Source organism: Protopterus annectens, chromosome 1.part0 (assembly GCF_019279795.1).
Source record: "Protopterus annectens isolate FY-2018-M chromosome 1.part0, PAN1.0, whole genome shotgun sequence".
Lineage (NCBI taxonomy): Eukaryota > Metazoa > Chordata > Ceratodontiformes > Protopteridae > Protopterus > Protopterus annectens.
In genome coordinates this window covers 697128578-697147069 of record NC_056725.1, presented here as the reverse complement: position 1 = coordinate 697147069, position 18492 = coordinate 697128578, and the positions used below count along the sequence as shown (strand labels likewise).

The 18492-nt window shown below is 39.9% G+C and overlaps 2 protein-coding genes across 5 annotated transcripts in view; one reads left to right on the top strand and one right to left on the bottom strand.

The window, feature by feature from the left end:
- SIPA1L3 (signal induced proliferation associated 1 like 3) overlaps positions 1–4538 on the bottom strand; it is a 3185962-nt gene extending 3181424 nt beyond the window's left edge. Inside the window, exon 1 of one of the 3 annotated variants that reach the window (XM_044062280.1) lies at positions 4442–4538. The gene's annotated coding sequence lies outside the window, so the exon portion shown is untranslated. Of the gene's footprint in view, positions 1–4181; positions 4299–4416 lie in introns of those variants that run through there. The other 2 variants (XM_044062270.1, XM_044062288.1) reach the window with 2 other exon arrangements.
- Positions 4539–4561: 23 nt separating this feature from the next.
- BLVRB (biliverdin reductase B) overlaps positions 4562–18492 on the top strand; it is a 464958-nt gene continuing 451027 nt past the window's right edge. For both annotated transcript variants that reach the window (XM_044062318.1, XM_044062300.1), the window contains exon 1: positions 4562–4704. In XM_044062318.1, the coding sequence (XP_043918253.1) occupies positions 4587–4704 (118 nt within the window). In that variant the 5' untranslated portion in view covers positions 4562–4586. The remainder of the gene's footprint in view (positions 4705–18492) is intronic.

Genomic DNA, 18492 nt, shown 5'->3' with positions numbered 1-18492 from the left:
CAAACAGCTGTTCTTAATATAACCTGAATTGCCCTTCTACCTAAATTAAAACATATTTATTTTCATAAAAATAGAATTCTTCACTATTCTGAAGATGGTCCTTGCTTCTTCTTAATACAATATCAACTGCCTATAGCCCAAATTACGACATATTTATTTTTGGTAATTCTAGACTTTTCTCTATTCACTAAAATGATGGTCTCTTCTTCCAAAATTTATTTTAAATTATTATAATTAATTGTGCCATACAGTAGCATAATCTGGACCCTATGTTTAACCTAAATAATATCTTGCCAATACTTGTGATAACCAATAAGAAGCTTTTCTCATTTAACAAACTATACTTCACACAACAGACATTATTATAATGATCACAAGATTCCATCAAAAACTGCTTATCAAGGGTACTATGCAGTTGCTATATTCATCAAAACCAGCTTACAGACATTTTTTGGTATGGTCTCCAGACTAAAAAATCTGAGACAGACTTATTGAAAAAGTAGGAAAAAAAAACTTCATCTGTTATTTATTTCCTTATTTACTCAAGAACAAGTTATTCTAAGTCTACCGGACTCTCTCTATGATAAAGCAAAATATTTTTTGCTAACTAATGACACTGTTCTGTTCAAGTTTGTATTACTACTGAATACATACATACAAGCATTTCTGGCACAGGCAATAATGCCCTTCTAACCTACCAATATACCAAAACAGTCATTTACATAAAAAGTGTCAAAGTTGTTTTTAAAAATATCAAAACTAGTGCTTGCTTTAATATAGTTTGGTGGGCATCGGCTACTCTCTTTCTCAACAAACCAATTAGTAAAGCTCTAATTCTTATATAATCTCCTACACAAGTTGTCTGAACATTCTCTACTAATTTTTGATAGTCCCAAACATTTTCAGAGATAGATGTCTCTTAATGCCCTATATACATGAATAAGATTCCATCTTAAATATCTGCACGAGTTCAGATATTTAGTCTTTCTTAACTTAAATTTTCACATCCAATGATGCCCTTGTTATTCTTCTTTAGTACACTTTCCAATTTACTCATACTTGTTTTCTCATAAGGTTTCCACAGCGCTCCATAACTTACAATTATTTCACCATTAGCAATTTCCAAGACTTTAGAAATCTTTTATACAACCTATAGTTTTATAACTATCATAAACCAATTGGTTGATGTGATTAGAAAAACTCAAAACTGGATCTACTCATAAAACCCATGTCCTTAACTAAATCTACAATTTCAATCATTAAGTACCGTATTAAATAATCACCTTTAAATCTATGTTGCCCAAATCTAATATTAGTTTTTGATGTACTTATCAGCATATTATTCGCCTGTGCTCTAAATGTCAGTTTAGCAAAGTTGCTTTTCAGACATGCCCTACCTGTAAAACATGTAATCAGTTTACCCATTTTCAAGTCATCTGGGCAGACGAGAAAGACAGAGCTGAAAGATACATCCTAATCAAGTATAAGCTAAGGCAGAGCCCCATGGGATACCCTAATTGCAACCTAGACTTTCACCTGTCCAATTGTTGTATACTTGCCATGTCTTTCTGTATGACATGCAGGTACCCATCTTATCAAGATTACATCAATACCTACTTGTTCTACATTACTGATCAGTGTTTGGTGTATGATCTTATCAAAGACTGAAGTCAAGTCTATATAAATTACATCACAACACAATTTTTCATGCATAGCAGTTACCATACTGTTATAGAACATCTTGTTTTATTAAAGGTGGTTATAGCTTGATTTCCAACACGTACATGCTGATAAGGTTTTACGTCCCAACCTTTCCAATTATGACAGTGATTTATCTAAAATAACTTTCTCCATTATTTTCCACAAGAAAGTCAACTCATGGGTCTGTACGACCTTGGGTTTGTCCTAGTCCCCTTTCCCTTAAAGAAAGGTTTAATAAATGCATGCCTCCAATCTTGAGGAATCTTTCCTTACTTAAAATGACCTAGTGATTAACAGATATAATAGTTTTGTAAGTTCATAACGAAGTGCTCTCAGGCCATTATAACTAATTCCATTTCCTTTCTGTACTTTGTTTGGGTCCAGTTTACAGTTATTTCTCAATATCCAAAGTTACCAGGATGTTATTAGGGCAGTTTATCACCTCATTTTTGAAGCCAAACTGTTTTACAAATGAAATACTTAAAAGTGTTGTAACTACATACAGAGCCTGCTGTGTTTCAGAATAAATTTCAAAATCTCTTTACTCCTGTACATTTATATAAAATGTTCTTCACTTTTTTCTTGATCTCATCTCACGCTATGTTAGCCTGTCCAACGTATTTCAGTTTTCAAAGTTATAATTTGACCTAGTTTCTATTTCTTATTTTCTGTCTCGTACTGATTAAGCATTTTGTTGTCATGGAAATATATATTCTTGACCTTGTGTGACATTCTGATGTTAAAAGGGAAATGCAAAAAAAAAAAAAATTAAAACTTGCCATATTTTTTCTGCAGTTTTTCTACTGAATACATCACTCCAAGTAGTATTACTCAGTAAATATTTTGCTTCAATAAAGTTTAGATTTCAGTTTGGCAGAAGTATGTAGCAGTAATTTAACCTTTATAACCTCATGATCACTGCACATCAGCAGAGATAAAACTTAAAATGTATCTCGTATTAAATTTTCATTATATCTAACCAAGTTTCTTACTAAAATTAATTCTCAGGTAATTTTTTAAAAAAATCAGTTCAGAATCTGGATAAATAAAGAAATCACTCTTTCACAAATGATATCTGCTTAACTGCTTATCTCAAAATGATTTTTAACCATTCACTGACAACTTTCTATGGCTACGAGATTATAATTTTAATTGCCAGTTTTCATCTGTTGTCCCACCTGCTGCATATTCGTTATTTGTTATTCAACTGTACAATGAAAACTGACATTTCATTTGCGCTATGTTGAACATTTTAAGTGTGTAGGTTTTGATGGCACTGATGTTTATCAAATTGCAACATATCTTAAATTATATTTCAAAATAAACATATTTGATAAAAACAGAATACTAAAATTTCCAGCTTTATATTTTATTGACAATTGTCATAACATATACTACAGCCTACTGAAATATCAAACAAAACTGGGAAATCAGAATCTCAGAAGCCTAAATGAACATTGCATACGTCACTCCATCACTTCAGGTTCCTTCAAAACAGCTCATCAACCAATTACCTTTCAACATGATCAGAAATACATATCTAGAGAGTTCAATGGGAGAAATATATTAGTGTTTTAATGCACTAAGCAAAAATGATGGCATTTTCGGACAAGATCAAAAGTCTGTGCCAAACGTCTTGGCAAAACTATACCCTCCCAAGCAACAACAAATGCCATTAATAATACACCCCAAAAGGTTTCAGAAAAGAAATATTTCACACTTAACAAAACTTCTCTCAGGAGCACTGTTAGATGCAACCGTTATAGAAAAATGATAAATTATTAACCATAACTGTAATGAGTCTGCATAACAACTCATTCGCTTACAGTTCTAAAATATTACGAAAATCTCCTTTCTATGAAATTCCTCGAATTTCACCAATGACAAAACTAAATTTCCAGTCAGTAAGTTTTTTCACCATAATCCTCCGCAAACTTAGGCGAAGTTTAACATGCTCGCCCCCACAGACACACTAATATATATATATTATATTTGTGTGTGTGTATGTATGTATACACACATACATATACAAACATACACACACACACAGAAAAAGAAAGGGGGGAGACGCACATAAAGCGACAGTCTTGTTGGTATCCGACAATACGGGCATGTGGAAGAGGATACACGGTTGGATACTTAACTCACCCAGACATTCACACTGTCACACACATCCATGGTCAACACCACACACCAAAAAATGTTGTTTAGACGACATTATTGGGAATGAACGATTGGCCCGTGGCATCAATGCTTAAAATACGTCTGAATTGTCTCCAGGGTCCAAATCATGCCAACAATCATCAGCTTAACATTTCCCTACAGGAAAATCTCTTATCAAGAATAAAATACAACCTTCAAAAATACCTAAGAATTCCTATCAAGTCAATACAGTAACACATTACAAACAGCTCATTAACACCGGAAACTCAAATCAAGAGAAACATACATTTGCTAAATATTTGCAAACAAGCCTCTACCTGCACTACTCGGTATTCAAAGCAAGCCTTTTAATCACGAAGTGCACCTATGTCAGAGAACGGCATACAAATAAAATCATTAAGCTACAATCAAAATATGCATAAACCATTCAGAACTGACTCGTGAGATCTACTGTCAGGTAAAATGTCATTTAACGTAACGGCCAGGTGTGGCTCTCACACCTCTACCCCCTCCCCCTTGAAAACTAATGACAGTCCGTGCAAAAATACTTACAATCCTATAGAACATCTCAATATACCTCGGTGTATGCTTAATTTTAGTCAAGAAGTCAAACGTATCCAATCTGCATGATGACAAATACGGTGTGATTACTTTTAGTTAATTTTCCTTCACAACTTTAGTCTCGCCATAAAATGTAAATAATCACAATAATAATATCAACGATGTCTAAAGTACACCAAGCTCCCCTCACGTTGCCACGTTTTCTGACGTATATAAAAAGCGTCATTTTCTCACGCGTGCGTGTCGGAAGTTACGAGCAAACAATTTCAGAGGATGGAGGTGTGTTCTAAATTTGTTATGGTCCTAGGTAGATTTATTTGGTTGAACTTTGGATTTAGTGACAAATGGATTATATACTGTTTTGTGCAACGCGGCTTTTTTTTTTCTGGCGGAACAAAGGCAGGCCTTTCAGGCAGTAGTAGTTTATGTCCTGTTCACTTAAAGACGGCTATGTTACACATAACTACTATATTTCAGGGAAATGATTAACGTATTTAGATTCTGGTGGCTGAAGGGCTACAATCTTAATATAAAGTACAGTTTTGTACCTACCATAAATGTAGATGTTCGAGGATCTCCATTGCTGCAGTCCTGACATATGGGTATTCCGCTGTCCACCATCGGCCCGAATACCAAAGGGCTAGAACCGGCGTCAGTCATCGGCGCCCGAGACTGACGTCAGTACAAATGCGCATGACCGACGCCATAACCTCAGTCTTTCTTGCCTCAGACGTCAGAATGCAAAAAACACCACCCAAACCCCAACCTAAAAAGAAAAAGGGGAAGGAGGAGGGAAATTGGACTGCAGCAATGGAGATCCTCGAACATCTACATTTATGGTAGGTACAAAACTGTACTATGTTCTTCGTCTCCCATTGCTGCAGTCCTGACATATGGGTAGAATCCCAGAGCAACGGAAAAAAGGGAGGCTGGTCAACTAAATAGCATTAGGAGCTGCTGACATGCCCTGTAAGATTGCAGTGGCAAACCCAGCCTTAGACCTAGAATAAAGAGGTAAATGATAATGCTTTGTAAAGGTATGTACAGAACTCCAAGTAGCTGCTTCTAGAATGTCCTTAGTAGCTACCCCTCTCAAAAAAGCAGTAGAAGTGGCCGTAGCCCTAGTAGAATGAGGCCTGATCCCAGCCGGAACATCCTCTCCATGATGAGAGTAACAAAATGCAATACAATGGCCAATCCACTTGGAAATAGTTTGTTTCGAGACAGCTTTCCCTCGTGAAGTCAAAGCAAAAGAAACAAATAATTGTTGAGATCTTCTGAACTCTTTGGTTCTGCTCAAATAATACCTCAACTGCCTATGTACATCCAAAGAATGCAAAACTTTTTCCCCTTCATTTTGGGGTTAGCATAAAAAGTAGGCAAATGTATAGATTGGTTCAATGCCACATTAGAAATCACTTTAGGCAGAAAAGTAGGATTAGTACGTAAGGAAACTCTGTCATTGTGAAAAATCAGAAAAGGTTCCACTGCCATGAGGGCCTGTAATTCAGATACCCTTCTAGCAGAAGTAACAGCCAATAAAAAGCAGTCTTCCAGGACAACAACTGCAATTCAGCTGTAGCTGCAGGTTCAAAAGGAGGCAGAGTCAGCTTTTCCAAAACAAAATTAAGATCCCAGGTAGGAGTAGGAGCCCTCTGTGGGGGTCTGATATTCTTTGCCCCTCTAAGAAACTGTTTAACCAATGGATGTGAAAATAAAGGAGGGTCACAATCATAGTGAGCAGAAATAGCTGCAGCATGCACTTTTACAGAAGAGAAGGACAAACCCTTGCCCAATAAAATAGTCAAATATTGCAATGTACAACTCAAATTAGACAATTCGACATCAAAGCCTTTAGCTGAACTCCAAAGAAAAAATCTCTTCCATTTACCCGCATAAACTTTTCGAGTACTAGGACGCCTGGCTTCCAAAATAACATCCAAAACTTGTTGAGGGAGCTGAAGGTCCTCCTTCTCTAAAACAGAATGTGCCAGGCTGTCAGGTGTAGGGATTGCACCCTGACATTGAGAAAATTATTGTTTTCCTGAGACAATAAGTGAGGAATCTGTGGTAATGGCCAAGGTGGTACATGAACTAAGCTCCTCAACAGAGGGTACCAATGCTGACGAGGCCAATCCGGTGCTATAAGGATCATGCAAGGTTTGTCCCTCCTGACTTTCAACAGCACCTTCGGAAGAAGAGGCAAAGGAGGAAAAGCATACACGTGAAGGTTGCTCCAACTGAAGGATAGTGCATCTATTTTCCAGGCTTTCGGATGAAATAGCCTTGTGCAAAACAGTGGCAGTTGGAAATTCAGAGGAGAAGTGAACAGATCTATGTCCGGAGTTCCCCAAGCCATTGTCAACTGAAGAAATACCTGAGGGTCCAATTTCCATTCGTGAGGATCCACAATCTGTCTGCTCAGAACATCTGCTAAAGAATTTTGTGCTCCTGGCAGAAACTGTGCTCGAAGAGTGATGTGCAGATTCAAAGCAGTTTCCCATAACAGCATTGCTTGTCTGCAAAGAGGGTAAGAATGAGTTCCCCTTGCTTGTTGATGTACCACATGACAGTCGTGTTGTCTGTTCGAATCAACACCAGTCCTGGTTGAAGTAGGCTTTTGAATCCTTCCAAAGCAAATTGAACTGCCAGCATCTCTTTCATGTTGATATGCAAGTGAAGTAGCTCTGGGGCCCAAAGGTCTTGAATCCATTTTCCTCTGAAATGAGCTCCCCAGGCTGACTCCGAGGCGTCTGTCGTTAATATCTGACTTGCCTCTGGTTGGGTCACAGAGAGCCCCTTGTTTAGGTGGCATTCCTGAGCCCACCACAGAAATTCTCTCTGAATGCAAGGTAGAATCCGAATGACAGTGTCCAAATCGTGGCAGTGTTGAGTCCAAACGCTTTTGAGATACCATTGTAGCTTCCTCATATGCAGTTTGGCATTGGGAAGTACTAGAATGCAAGATGCCATGAACCCCAAGGCTTGAAGGACTGTCCTTGCAGTCAGCCTGGACATTACTGATAGCTGTTGGAAGTATAGGTGAAGATTCCTTTGTTTGTCCGGGGTAAGAAATGCCATCTGAGCAGCTGTATTCAGTTTCACACCCAGAAAACACATCTCTTGTGAGGGTACTAGACTGGACTTTATTTCGTTCACAGAATACCCTAGGCATCTTAAAACTGTCATTACATACTGCAGATGTTGAAGAAGTTCGTGCTTGCCTCGAGCCAGAATCAAACAGTCGTCCAGATAAGGATAAATTTGAATTCCTTGTAGCCTGAGAAAAGCTATTACTGGAGCCAGGACTTTTGTGAATACCCTGGGCGCAGTAGACAAGCCAAAGGGCAATGCAGAGAACTGATAATGCAAATTCCCATTCCGAAATCTCAGGAATTTCCTGCAACTGGGCCTGATAGGAATGTGAAGATAGGCCTCTTTGAGATCCAGAGTCACCATCCAGTGATCTTTGCCCAGCATAGGTAACAGCTGTTGCAGTGTTAACATCTTGAATTTTGGAATTTCCAGAAAGGTATTTAGAATGGACAAGTCCAGAATTGGTCTCCAAGTATTTTCTTTATATGGCACTAAGAAAAGACGGGAATAAAACCCTGTGCCTCTTTCTGCAGAAGGTACTGCCTGTATTGCTTCCAACTGAAGCAGAGAAGAAATTTGAGTCTGTGCTTCCAGTCTTTGCTGACGAGGCACATCCGGCATACCTTTGAAAGGAGGGAATGTGTGAAAATAAAATTTGTAGCCTCGATTTATTATGTCCAATACCCATTTGTCTTGGGTAACCAAATGCCAATTTCTTTTGAAAAGTCTCAGTTTTCCTCCTAGAGGGGCTGCCAGCAAGGCAGAGTCCGGCAGCTGAAGACACGGGTCATTGGGACTGTTTCCAAAAGGACTGACCCCTGCCCTCCCCAGCAGAAGGGGTAGAAGAACTCAAAGACCTAGAAGTAACAGGGCCATGAGAGGAAGCCCTACCTCTACCTCGCCTCGACCTGCCCCTAGATTGATAATCCGAAGAGGGGAAAGACCATCCCTTAGCAGGCCAATTCCTACTGAACTTAGGGGGCTGAACCTGTAAAAAATCCTTAACTGTCTGCATAGACTTAGCTTTTTCCTCCATTTCTTTCAAAACTGATTCTACAGGAGGGCCAAAAAGAACATCAGATTGTAGAGGAGCATCCATAATTCGAGCCTTAACATGCTCTGACAAGGTCTGATCTTTAAGCCAAGCATGCCTACGAATAACTGAACTAGTAGCAGCCACCCTGGAAGAAGCCTGTAAAGCATCAAAACCACACTGCAAAGAATGCTTACCAACTTGGTCTGAAGCATGCACTAAATCCTGAAGCTCCTTACATTCAATACCTTCAGCTAAAGCATCTACTTTACATTTCAATTGGCCCAGCAAATAATTTTGATACCGGAGCATATGAAACTGACAATTTAAAGCTCTCATAGCCAAAGCCGAAGAGGTATACAGTTTTTTACCCCACCTATCCAGGGCCCTAGCATCCTTGTCCAGAGGAACTGGATTCCTAACCACAGAAGCCCTAACCCCTTTGGGGCCTTGAGTAATAGTTTCTGGATCAGCCCTAGGACTCTTATATAAGTACTTGTGAGCTTCCGGAACCCTGTAGTATCTATCTGGTTTAACCGGGGCAGGAGGCAGAGAATCTGGGTTAAGGGCAGCCTCAGAAAACACATCCTGAACAACATCCAGTACAGGGGGAATAGCCAAGAGCCTATGCTGAGGCAAAAACAAGAATTCTCTTAGTCTTTTACGAGAATCAGAATAATCCTGGCCCTCCCATTTGAAATGTTCCCTCATGGAATGCAAAGTCTCAGAGAAAGAAAAATCTTCTGGAGGGGACGAGAGGAGTAGAGTCCTCAGCCTCCGAATCAGAATAAGGAGGGAAATCCTGAAGTTCTTCTACAGAGGAATCTGACTCATTGGAAGACTGAACCAAACCCTCCAACTCTGTCTCTACCCTGGGCCTCTTCACAGGGGGGGGCATAGAACCCCTAATTAAAGTAATCAAATCTTCAGCCATCTTTAACATGTGCTTCCTAGGAGCTGGACCCTGGGGACTAGCACCAGCAGGGGCAGACTTAGACTTAGAATGGGCTCTGCTATGAGAAGGAGGAGGCCTAACTACCCTATGAGGGGAGGGAACCACTGACATCAGAGAAGCACCCTCAGCCTGGCCTAACACAGGAGAAGCCACTTCCTGCAGTAACAAAGGCTCCTCTTAAGACTCAGGTAAACTTTCAGAAGGAGCCACTGAAGTAGCCAGTGGTACTACAGAACCGGCGTCCGGAGTGGACGCCTCATCCTGTTTGGACCGCAAAGACTTTTCTTTGCGTTTCTTAGAAGAACCAGTCGTCGGAGAATCCGACGGCATGTTATAATTACAACGTTTACCAAACACCAGCCTAGCACAGTCCAACCGACGTTTAATAGTACGCTTGTTAAAAGTAGCACAAAAGCGACACCCAACAACGTCGTGCTCAGGCCCCAAACAAGGAATGCAGAGTGAATGGTAATCCCTATGAGGAATCTGTTTCCCACAAGAAATACAGTTATTAACTTTTTCTGACATCCGTCAATACTGAGGCAAGAAAAAGACAAAAATGTCCCCAACGGGGTACTTAGCCCAACTTGGTCTCGGTCTGAAACTCGAAAACCGACAATTCCAGAATGCCGAACGGCACTTGCAAATGCTGCTTCTGCTTAGGACCATGCGGCAAGAAAGACTGAGGTTATGGCGTTGGTCATGCGCATTTGTACTGACACGTACTGACGTCAGTCTCGGGCGCCGATGACCGACGCCGGTTCTAGCCCTTTGGTATTCGGGCCGATGGTGGACAGCGGAATACCCATATGTCAGGACTGCAGCAATGGGAGACGAAGAACATCGAGGTAGTTCGCTGCAGTTTATACAAATGACTTAAAACTTTCATATCATGAAATGTCCATTTTTGTAATGTAGTGGGGGAAATTACTTTTTTAAGAAACTGAATCTAACTTGGGTTTTATAAATACATTCCTGGTTAGAAAAACAACTTTTTTAAAATGTATTACAGATCAATTGCTAGCCCTTTCAGTTGCTGCACATAAACTGTGGCAATCCCTGGCTGTGTTTTACAACACTACCTCCTTGCTGCCTGAAATTTAAGAGGAAATGGAGAAAAAAAAACTTAATTGAAAAAAGGCAACATTGAAGTGTATTAAACCTCCAGATGCGCAGTAGCAAGCCCCGCCTACGAGCATTTTGACTGCACCGCCCACCGTTTGATTGAAAGATGCCACTATAACACAAGGTTAATTGCACAAAAAGATTCGATTATAAAGAAAACATAATTTCACCCTTTGTTTGGAGGATGAGGGTAATATGATAGTGATAAGCAAGGAGAAATTTGTGCTTTTCCTGGAAGTCTGACCCTGGTGATGAACATGAAATATCTGTTGCAAATTTACTAAACTTTACTAAAGGTGCACCTAAAAACATGCTGGCTATGCCTTTGCAATTCCCACTCTAATATCACCCACCCCATCCAACCACTACCTTTCTTTCCACTCCACTAACTACCTTGATTATAGCAAGCTCAGATGTTCATAAGCCTAGTACTTATTATACAGCAGGAACTTCTTATTGTAACATTTGTTAATGTCTGTTATGTACTTCACAGATAAAAATACTAGTTGTCTACTGATGTACTATGTTCTTCATCTGTAAATATGTTGTAAGTAATTGCTATGTTAAATTGTTAATCGCTATGTAATCCAATGTAACTACTGCCTGTTTATTTTAACTGTGAAGCTTTTCTCGCCGGGCCTCCGCTGAAAATGGACCTACGTCCAGTCAGACACTCCCGGTCAACAAATGTAAATAAATAAATAAAAAATATTTCTCATTTTTTAGGTCCCCCTCCCATTCACACAGAAGCACCTACGTACAAACAGAGAACCTCCACTATGCTTTAGAAAAAAATATATTTTTCTTTGACATTCTAGTAATGGAGACATTTTCTATGCACTAAGAGGATTTGGCTTTTGGTTGTGAAGTTGCATTGTCAGAAAGCAGTTTTATTGTTTTATTCTCCTCTTAAAAAAAACAAAACTCTTCTTATTTCATCTGCTTGCTTCTACTATGAGTGTACTAAAGTGAATGTGCCAGTGTTTTGAATCTCTGAACTGCATTCACCGACAATCACTTTTTAAAGTGTTTTTTTTGGGGGGGGGTCAAGCTCTCTTGCACCCCCAATGTTGGGGGTAAGCCTCTTACCTCAAACTTATATATACCAACTTTACAGTTGCACTTCCTCAAAAAAAGGGAGAAATCTTTTTTTTATTTCGTAAATCGGGGCAAAAGTCCAAAGGCAAGTTGTGCCTCTTTCTTTATTTTGTGAACTTAGGCTAAAAACAGACACCCACAACCTCTAACACTGCATCAGGAAGCATATGTTATGAAGCGACTCATGAGTATAGTTCATTTTCCTTTTCAGAGCCTTCATCCTCATCCACTGCTTGAGCTTCCTGGTACTCTTTGATATGAGACAAAAAGTTCATATATATTATTTATGTACTGCCTGTTAAACATTTTATTATTCTAATAGAAAGCGACTGATTGCTCAAATGTCATTATTAGCATGTGTTTGTGCTTATTAAATGCTCCGCTTTTAATTCTATGGATTTACCGTTATTAGCACTGCGTGTCAATCATGGCACATTGCTGTTGTTAATCCCACCCTCCCGCATGTCAATCATGGTGGGTACGCCCATTCCTGCACGAACTCGGTGGTGGGTTAATACACTTCAGTTTCGCCAAAAAAAAATACGGAATTAGACATAAGCATTGATTTGTTTTAGGAGATGAATATGTGATTTAAATTGTCTACTTAATCTGGAATTTTATAGTTTTCTTATATAACCTGTGGAACTACTACTTTCGGCATTATTGAAGATGTAGAATAGTACCTCCCTGGTTGGGCTGAGAAGTGGGCGTGGCTTGAGTGATTAACATGTCGAATGGCCGTGATGTTGCATGCAGATTTAAAAGTGACATCATGCATACATTGGTGGTTGATTAACAGTTGTCAGAGTCACAGCTATACACATGGGTTCCGCCAGAGACATATGTTATTACTTTGCCTTGGTCCACATTTTACAGAAACAACGGGGTTAGGAGGGTGGCCTAATGGTTAAAGTGCTAGCCTTACAAACACAAAGTGCAGGGTTTGAGTCTCACAAGGGATAATTGGCTAAGCTCAAAATGGCTCACAAGGGCAGTTAGCCTAGCACTAATCTATGAACAGGCCAGTTAAGGGTTAGGGACATTACAGGTTAGAGTCATGGTTAGGGACATGGGGGGAGAGGTAGGAAATAAAAACCTGTGATTTTAGTAAGATTCCATACCTCTAAACTTCTGTGACTATAGCAGAAGGCAACAATCTCTTTTGCTCTTCCTAAACTAAATTATTGTCTGCAGCAAGTTACAACCAACTAACAAAGAATTATACTGGAAGATAAGAGGCTAAGCTGTATGTTGCCTGCTACTGTTACTACCTAGTAGTACATAAAACTAAACAGGGAAACAACTGCCTGCAAAGACTACTTCTAACAGAGTTACGATGGCAGAAAAGTAACTTCATCACAACAGACATTTTTCTTGAAGAGCTAAATATCAATGGGGAAAAAGTACAGTTGTGTAAAATCTTACCATAACAATAGATGTCCTTGCCTTCACTGCTGCAGTATTCGTCACTTATGGGATTCCCTGCTGTGGAACTCAACGTCTGGCCAGTCTACCAAAGCCTACCATTGCTTTAAGGTATGCTGTATGTCACCCAAACTCTCCTTGCGTAGCGTAGAGCATAAAGGTGAAGTTCTGGCATACCATCGTCAAAACTGATTGCCCAGTAGGAATACCAGTCCAGAAGGAACACCACTCCAAGGAAAACCAAAGAGAACCTACATATCCAGGAAGGAAAAAGACTAGAGTGGTGGAGGGAGTGAGTACTGCAAGGGTGAAGGCAAGGACATCTACCCTTATGGTAAGATTTTACATAACTGTACTGTCCTTACATTCACCTCCGCAGTATTCACTTATGGGAGACTGCCAAACCTCAAGAAGAATCTTGGGAGGAGGAAGTAGCAATAGAGCCCTCTAATAAAAAAATAAAGAAATAACCACCAGAAGAAGCCGCATCTCTAGTATAACGAGCCTTTACAGAAGAAGAAAGGCTCTTGCCATGAAAAGTGTAATAAAAAGAATTAGCCTTTGAAGTCAAAGTAGACATATTTTGCATGGAAATAGCCACTCCTAAAGACCCAGGATGAAAGGAAACAAATTGATCAGATTTTCTGATAGCTTTAGTCTTATCCAAATAAAATCTTTGCTGTCTATGCATATCCAAAGTATGCAGCACCCTCTCACTGTTAGATTGCTGAGAGGGGGAAAAGTAGGCAAATTAATATAGTGATTAAGTGACGACTCATTAACCACCTTAGGCATACAAGAATGATTAGTATGTAAGGACATCCTGTCCTCATGGAATTTCAAAAAAGGCAGACAAGCCATAAAGGCTTGCAACTCAGACACCTGTCTGGCAGAAGTAAGAGCTAACAGAAGAACTGCATTCCAAGAACAATGTTGGAAGCTGAAACAGTAGGCTTAAAAGGAGTCTGAGTCCATTTCTGCAGAACAAAATTAAGATCCCAGAGAGGAGGAACTGGCTTCCTGTGAGGGCTAATATTAAGGATGCCTTTAAGAAATTGCTTAGCCTCAAATCTAGAAGCTAAAGGAGGAGTTAAAGGCAGACAAGCAGAAAGAGCTGACAAGTGGGCCTTAGAAGAATAAGCCAAACCAACACTGAGCAACTCGCACAAATAAGAGAGAACCAAAGGAACATACACAGTAAGTGAGTCCAGGTTATGAGAGAGACACCATATAAAAACCTCTTCCATTTAGATAAGTAGGATTTTCTAGTAGGTTTCCTGGCCTCCTGCAGGACCTGCAGTATGTCCTCAGAAAAAAGGTGTCTATGAGAAATCAAAACCTTATCACCCACAGTGTCAGTTGAAGCATGGACAGGTGGGGATGGATGAGAGATCCCTTGTCTTGTGTGAGTAGATCTACCCTGTGAGATAACTTGTGATGATTGCCCTTGGCTAGATGCAGAAGAAGAGGGAACCAGTGCTGTCGCGGCCAAAAGGGAGTCACCAACAAGATTTTGGGAGCACCCTGTTGAATCTTGAATGGGACTTTTGGAATGAGAAGAAAGGGAGGGAATGCATAAAGTAACATCCCCTTAAATGAAAATAAGAGGGTGTCCACCTTCCACACCAGAGGACCTGGGACTCTGGCACAAAACAGATGAAGTTGATTGTTCAGAGAGGAGGCAAAGAGATCTAGTTGAGGAGTACTCCACTGGTGAACAATGTCCAGAAACTCATCCCTGTGAAGCATCCATTTGTGAGACTAAGTTAAGGACCTGCTCAGAGTGTCTGCCACAGTGTTCTGATCTGAAGAAATATAAACTGCCCAAAGAGCCACTTGATACTTGACAGCAAGATCCCATACCAGAAGTGCCAGTCGGCAAAGAAGGTAAGATCTTGTTCCCCCTGTTTGTTGATATACCACACAACTGTGGTAGGGTCTGTGAATATTTTGAGAGGCCCAGGAGAGAAAAGAACATGGGAGATCTGAAGAGCAAGCATAAGAGCTCTCATCTCTTTGATGTTGATGTCCTCCTCCTGCTGATGAGGCAACCACACTCCCTGTACCTTCAGGGACCCAAAAGGTGCTCCCCATCCCACATCTGAAGCTTCTATAAACAGATCCTGAGAGGGAACAGGATGAAAAGGGAGCCCTGGATTCAGAGACAACTGCTAAATCCACTAGAGAAGTTCCTTCTTGAGTCAAGGAAGAAGAGGAAGTGTAAAGTCTAGAGGATGTGTGTGTTGAAGCTACACCGACTTCAGAAACCACTGGAACTTCCTCGTGGAGTTTGGCCAGAGGGAGCATCAGAATGGTGAAGCCATGAAACCCAGAGCTCTCAGAAACTCCCTGGCAGTAATGGAGGCCAGGGGAAGAAGAGTTTGAAAGTAAGAAGTAAGAGTTAAGGCCTTTGGAGGAGGCAGGGATGCCAGCATTGGCACTGTCTGAATCCTGCAACCTAGAAAGACATGATCCTGAGAAGGAGTCAGGGAAGATTTTTTGAAGTTTATTGTGAACCCCAGGCTCTAAAGAAGAAACTGGCAAAATGAAGATTTTTGCAAAAGATTGTCCATGTAAGGAAATATTTGGATCCCTTGAAGCCTGTAAAAAGTAATCAGAGGAGCGAGGCATTTGGTGAATACTCTTGGGGCAGTAGAAGGGCCAAAAGGCAAAGCACAGAAGTGAAAATGCCAGGAAGCAACAGAGAAATGCAAAAATTTATTGAAAAGAAGATGGACTGGAATATGGAGATAAGCATCCTTGAGATCCAGAGACGCCAGAAAGGCCTGAGGGAACAAGAAAGGAAGGCACCTTCAGAAAAATGTTTAGATGAGAGAGGTCTAGAATCAGTATCCAAGTACCCTCTTTTCTGGGCTATAAAACCTAGCAAGCTTTTGGGAGCAGAGAATCACCCTCCCCCCAGACTCTGCTCTGAGTTATCCCATCTCAGACACACTAAGCCTTGTTAGTTAGTCAGTATTCTTTGTTTAATGCTGTATAACTGAGATTACAAGCTATTCTAAGTTTAGGTCCCATCTCGAATACAAATGCAAATACCAACATGCAGGTCATACCACATAAGTAACGATACTTCGTACTCACTGTATTTCCTCTCATGGTACACAGTGTCTATCTCTATTCTGATTGTTATCTCTGCTTATGCAACTTGTACATATATACATAGTTTCTCGTAATTTCTTTGTTTTGTTACAGTTATTTTATCAGTTTAATGTTCACTTTAATACCTGATGTCAGAGACACGGCAAAGGGGCAGCCACCCTGGATGCAAGCTGTTACACGGTGTGATTGGGATATATCAATTAATCAGTAATGCAGTACTGGCTTACTGGTTTTGCAGTCAGGACAGCAGTGTGTGTGTGGTATAAGTTGTAGCAGGTGGTTTGCTCCAGTTTTTTAAAAAGGTGGAATGATTTTTTTTTAATTCCTAAAGTAGGACCTTTTTATTTGCAGAAATGGACCCCATCTTGCTCCTGAGATGAGAAGAGCCAGATCAGAGGAATGGACCCTTTTTTTCCCCCTCTACACTTTTTGTTCCTCACCTTAAGAGTTGAGGGGAGGCATCTTGCGGAAAGGCATTGGGCACTAGATGAGATAGCTATCCATCTGTCTGATATAACAATGTCCATTGCTAAACCTATTTCTAATTCACTTCATGTACCCATCTTATTCCTTTGTCTTTCACTAAATATTGTAAGAAGCAGCTCTTCTTCTTTGCACGTTGTTTTTGTTTTTTTTTTTTTTGTTACCTTCTCAGGGATTTAGAAATGCCATGTTGGTTGTCATAGTCAGGAAAGCACTATTTATGTAGTGTGCATGATAAACCTTAAATGTTTACCACCTACTCATACAGCCAGGCCATTGTGCTCAATAAGCAGATTCTCGTTGCAGCAGCAGCCCACAGCCAGATCACATTAATAGTGCTTCAGAACTGAATTAAAGTATGAGTAGATGAGGTAAACATTGAATGCATGATCACGTTTTGTAGTCGTTTTCATATTTGTGCATACTGAGTTGATAATGTGTTGATGTAATGTAGAGTAATATATACACAGAAATGTTCCGTGAAGGGAAAAATGTCAGGGATGAGTAAGGTTGAAGAGCAGAGATTTCACTAATGTAACAGAGCTCACAGATGGACAGAAGAGTGCAAAGCAAGCTGCCTGCCAAAGCAGGACTACAGAACACAGTGGAGTAGCTGTTATGACAATACTTGAGTGGAGAATAATGTGAAGCTTAGATAGGACAGATGGGATACAGTTAAGTAAGATGATGTAATGACATACAGCAGTCCTGGCAACATCAGTGTGTGAGCAGTGGAGCTGTACTATAATGTGAATGTAATTAAAAAAGGGAAGTATGGTGCCCTCAGGACATCAGACTATCAGTTCAGTCCAGTTGGCAGCATGACCTCAGTTCCTTACCAAGGGGAGCCAGAAAAGCAGAGTAAAAGGTATCATAAAATATACACTTTGGGGAATGTAGCACATTTATACAATGATAGCAAGTAAAAAGATAGGCCTCAAAGGATTTGCACCAATGCCTTTTTTTAAACAAGAATATCTTTATTAAATTATCGTGTATGACACAGGCAATCATACAATTTATGTAAATTAAAACAAACTGTATTGACATAATTTCAGTTGCAAACATTATGCATCATTTATAATATATCCAGTCACTGTAAGTCAAACATTACATAGCTCACTCAAATCCTGCCTTCTTTTAATCCTCGTTCCTCCTCTGCATGTATTGTTCCCACAATTCCCATTTTTCATATGTAATTTGCTCCTGCCCTTTTCTAAAGATCCTAATTCCAGTTGATTTATCTGTTACTATATTCACTACTTCTAGTAAAGTTAGTTTAGACTTTGATTTCCATTTTCTCATAATTGTTTTTTGGCATCCACCATAATTAGACTCAGCAAGGCCTTACTATATTTAGGCAGTTCCAATTCTGTATCATAGCTCAAAAAAATAATTTCCTTAGTTACACCAATTTGCTCACCCTGTATCTCTGACAGAGCAGTTGGCAGGGACTCTTTAAAGTCTGCCAACTCATTACACTCACAGAAAATATGTTCCTAGTTACCTCTTCTTCCCCATCACACCTCCAACATTTGCTGTCTACCCGTGGAAAAAATCTTTGAAGTCTGCATGGGGTATAAAAATACCTATATAAGCAATTCCAAGCAAAGATCCAAAATCTTCTAAATTTTGTTGCATCATTGGGAGACGTAGCTTATCCAATCTCTCTTCCCATTCCTTTCTAACCTGCTCTGATTCATTCTTTTATGCTTATCATGCAATATTTTGT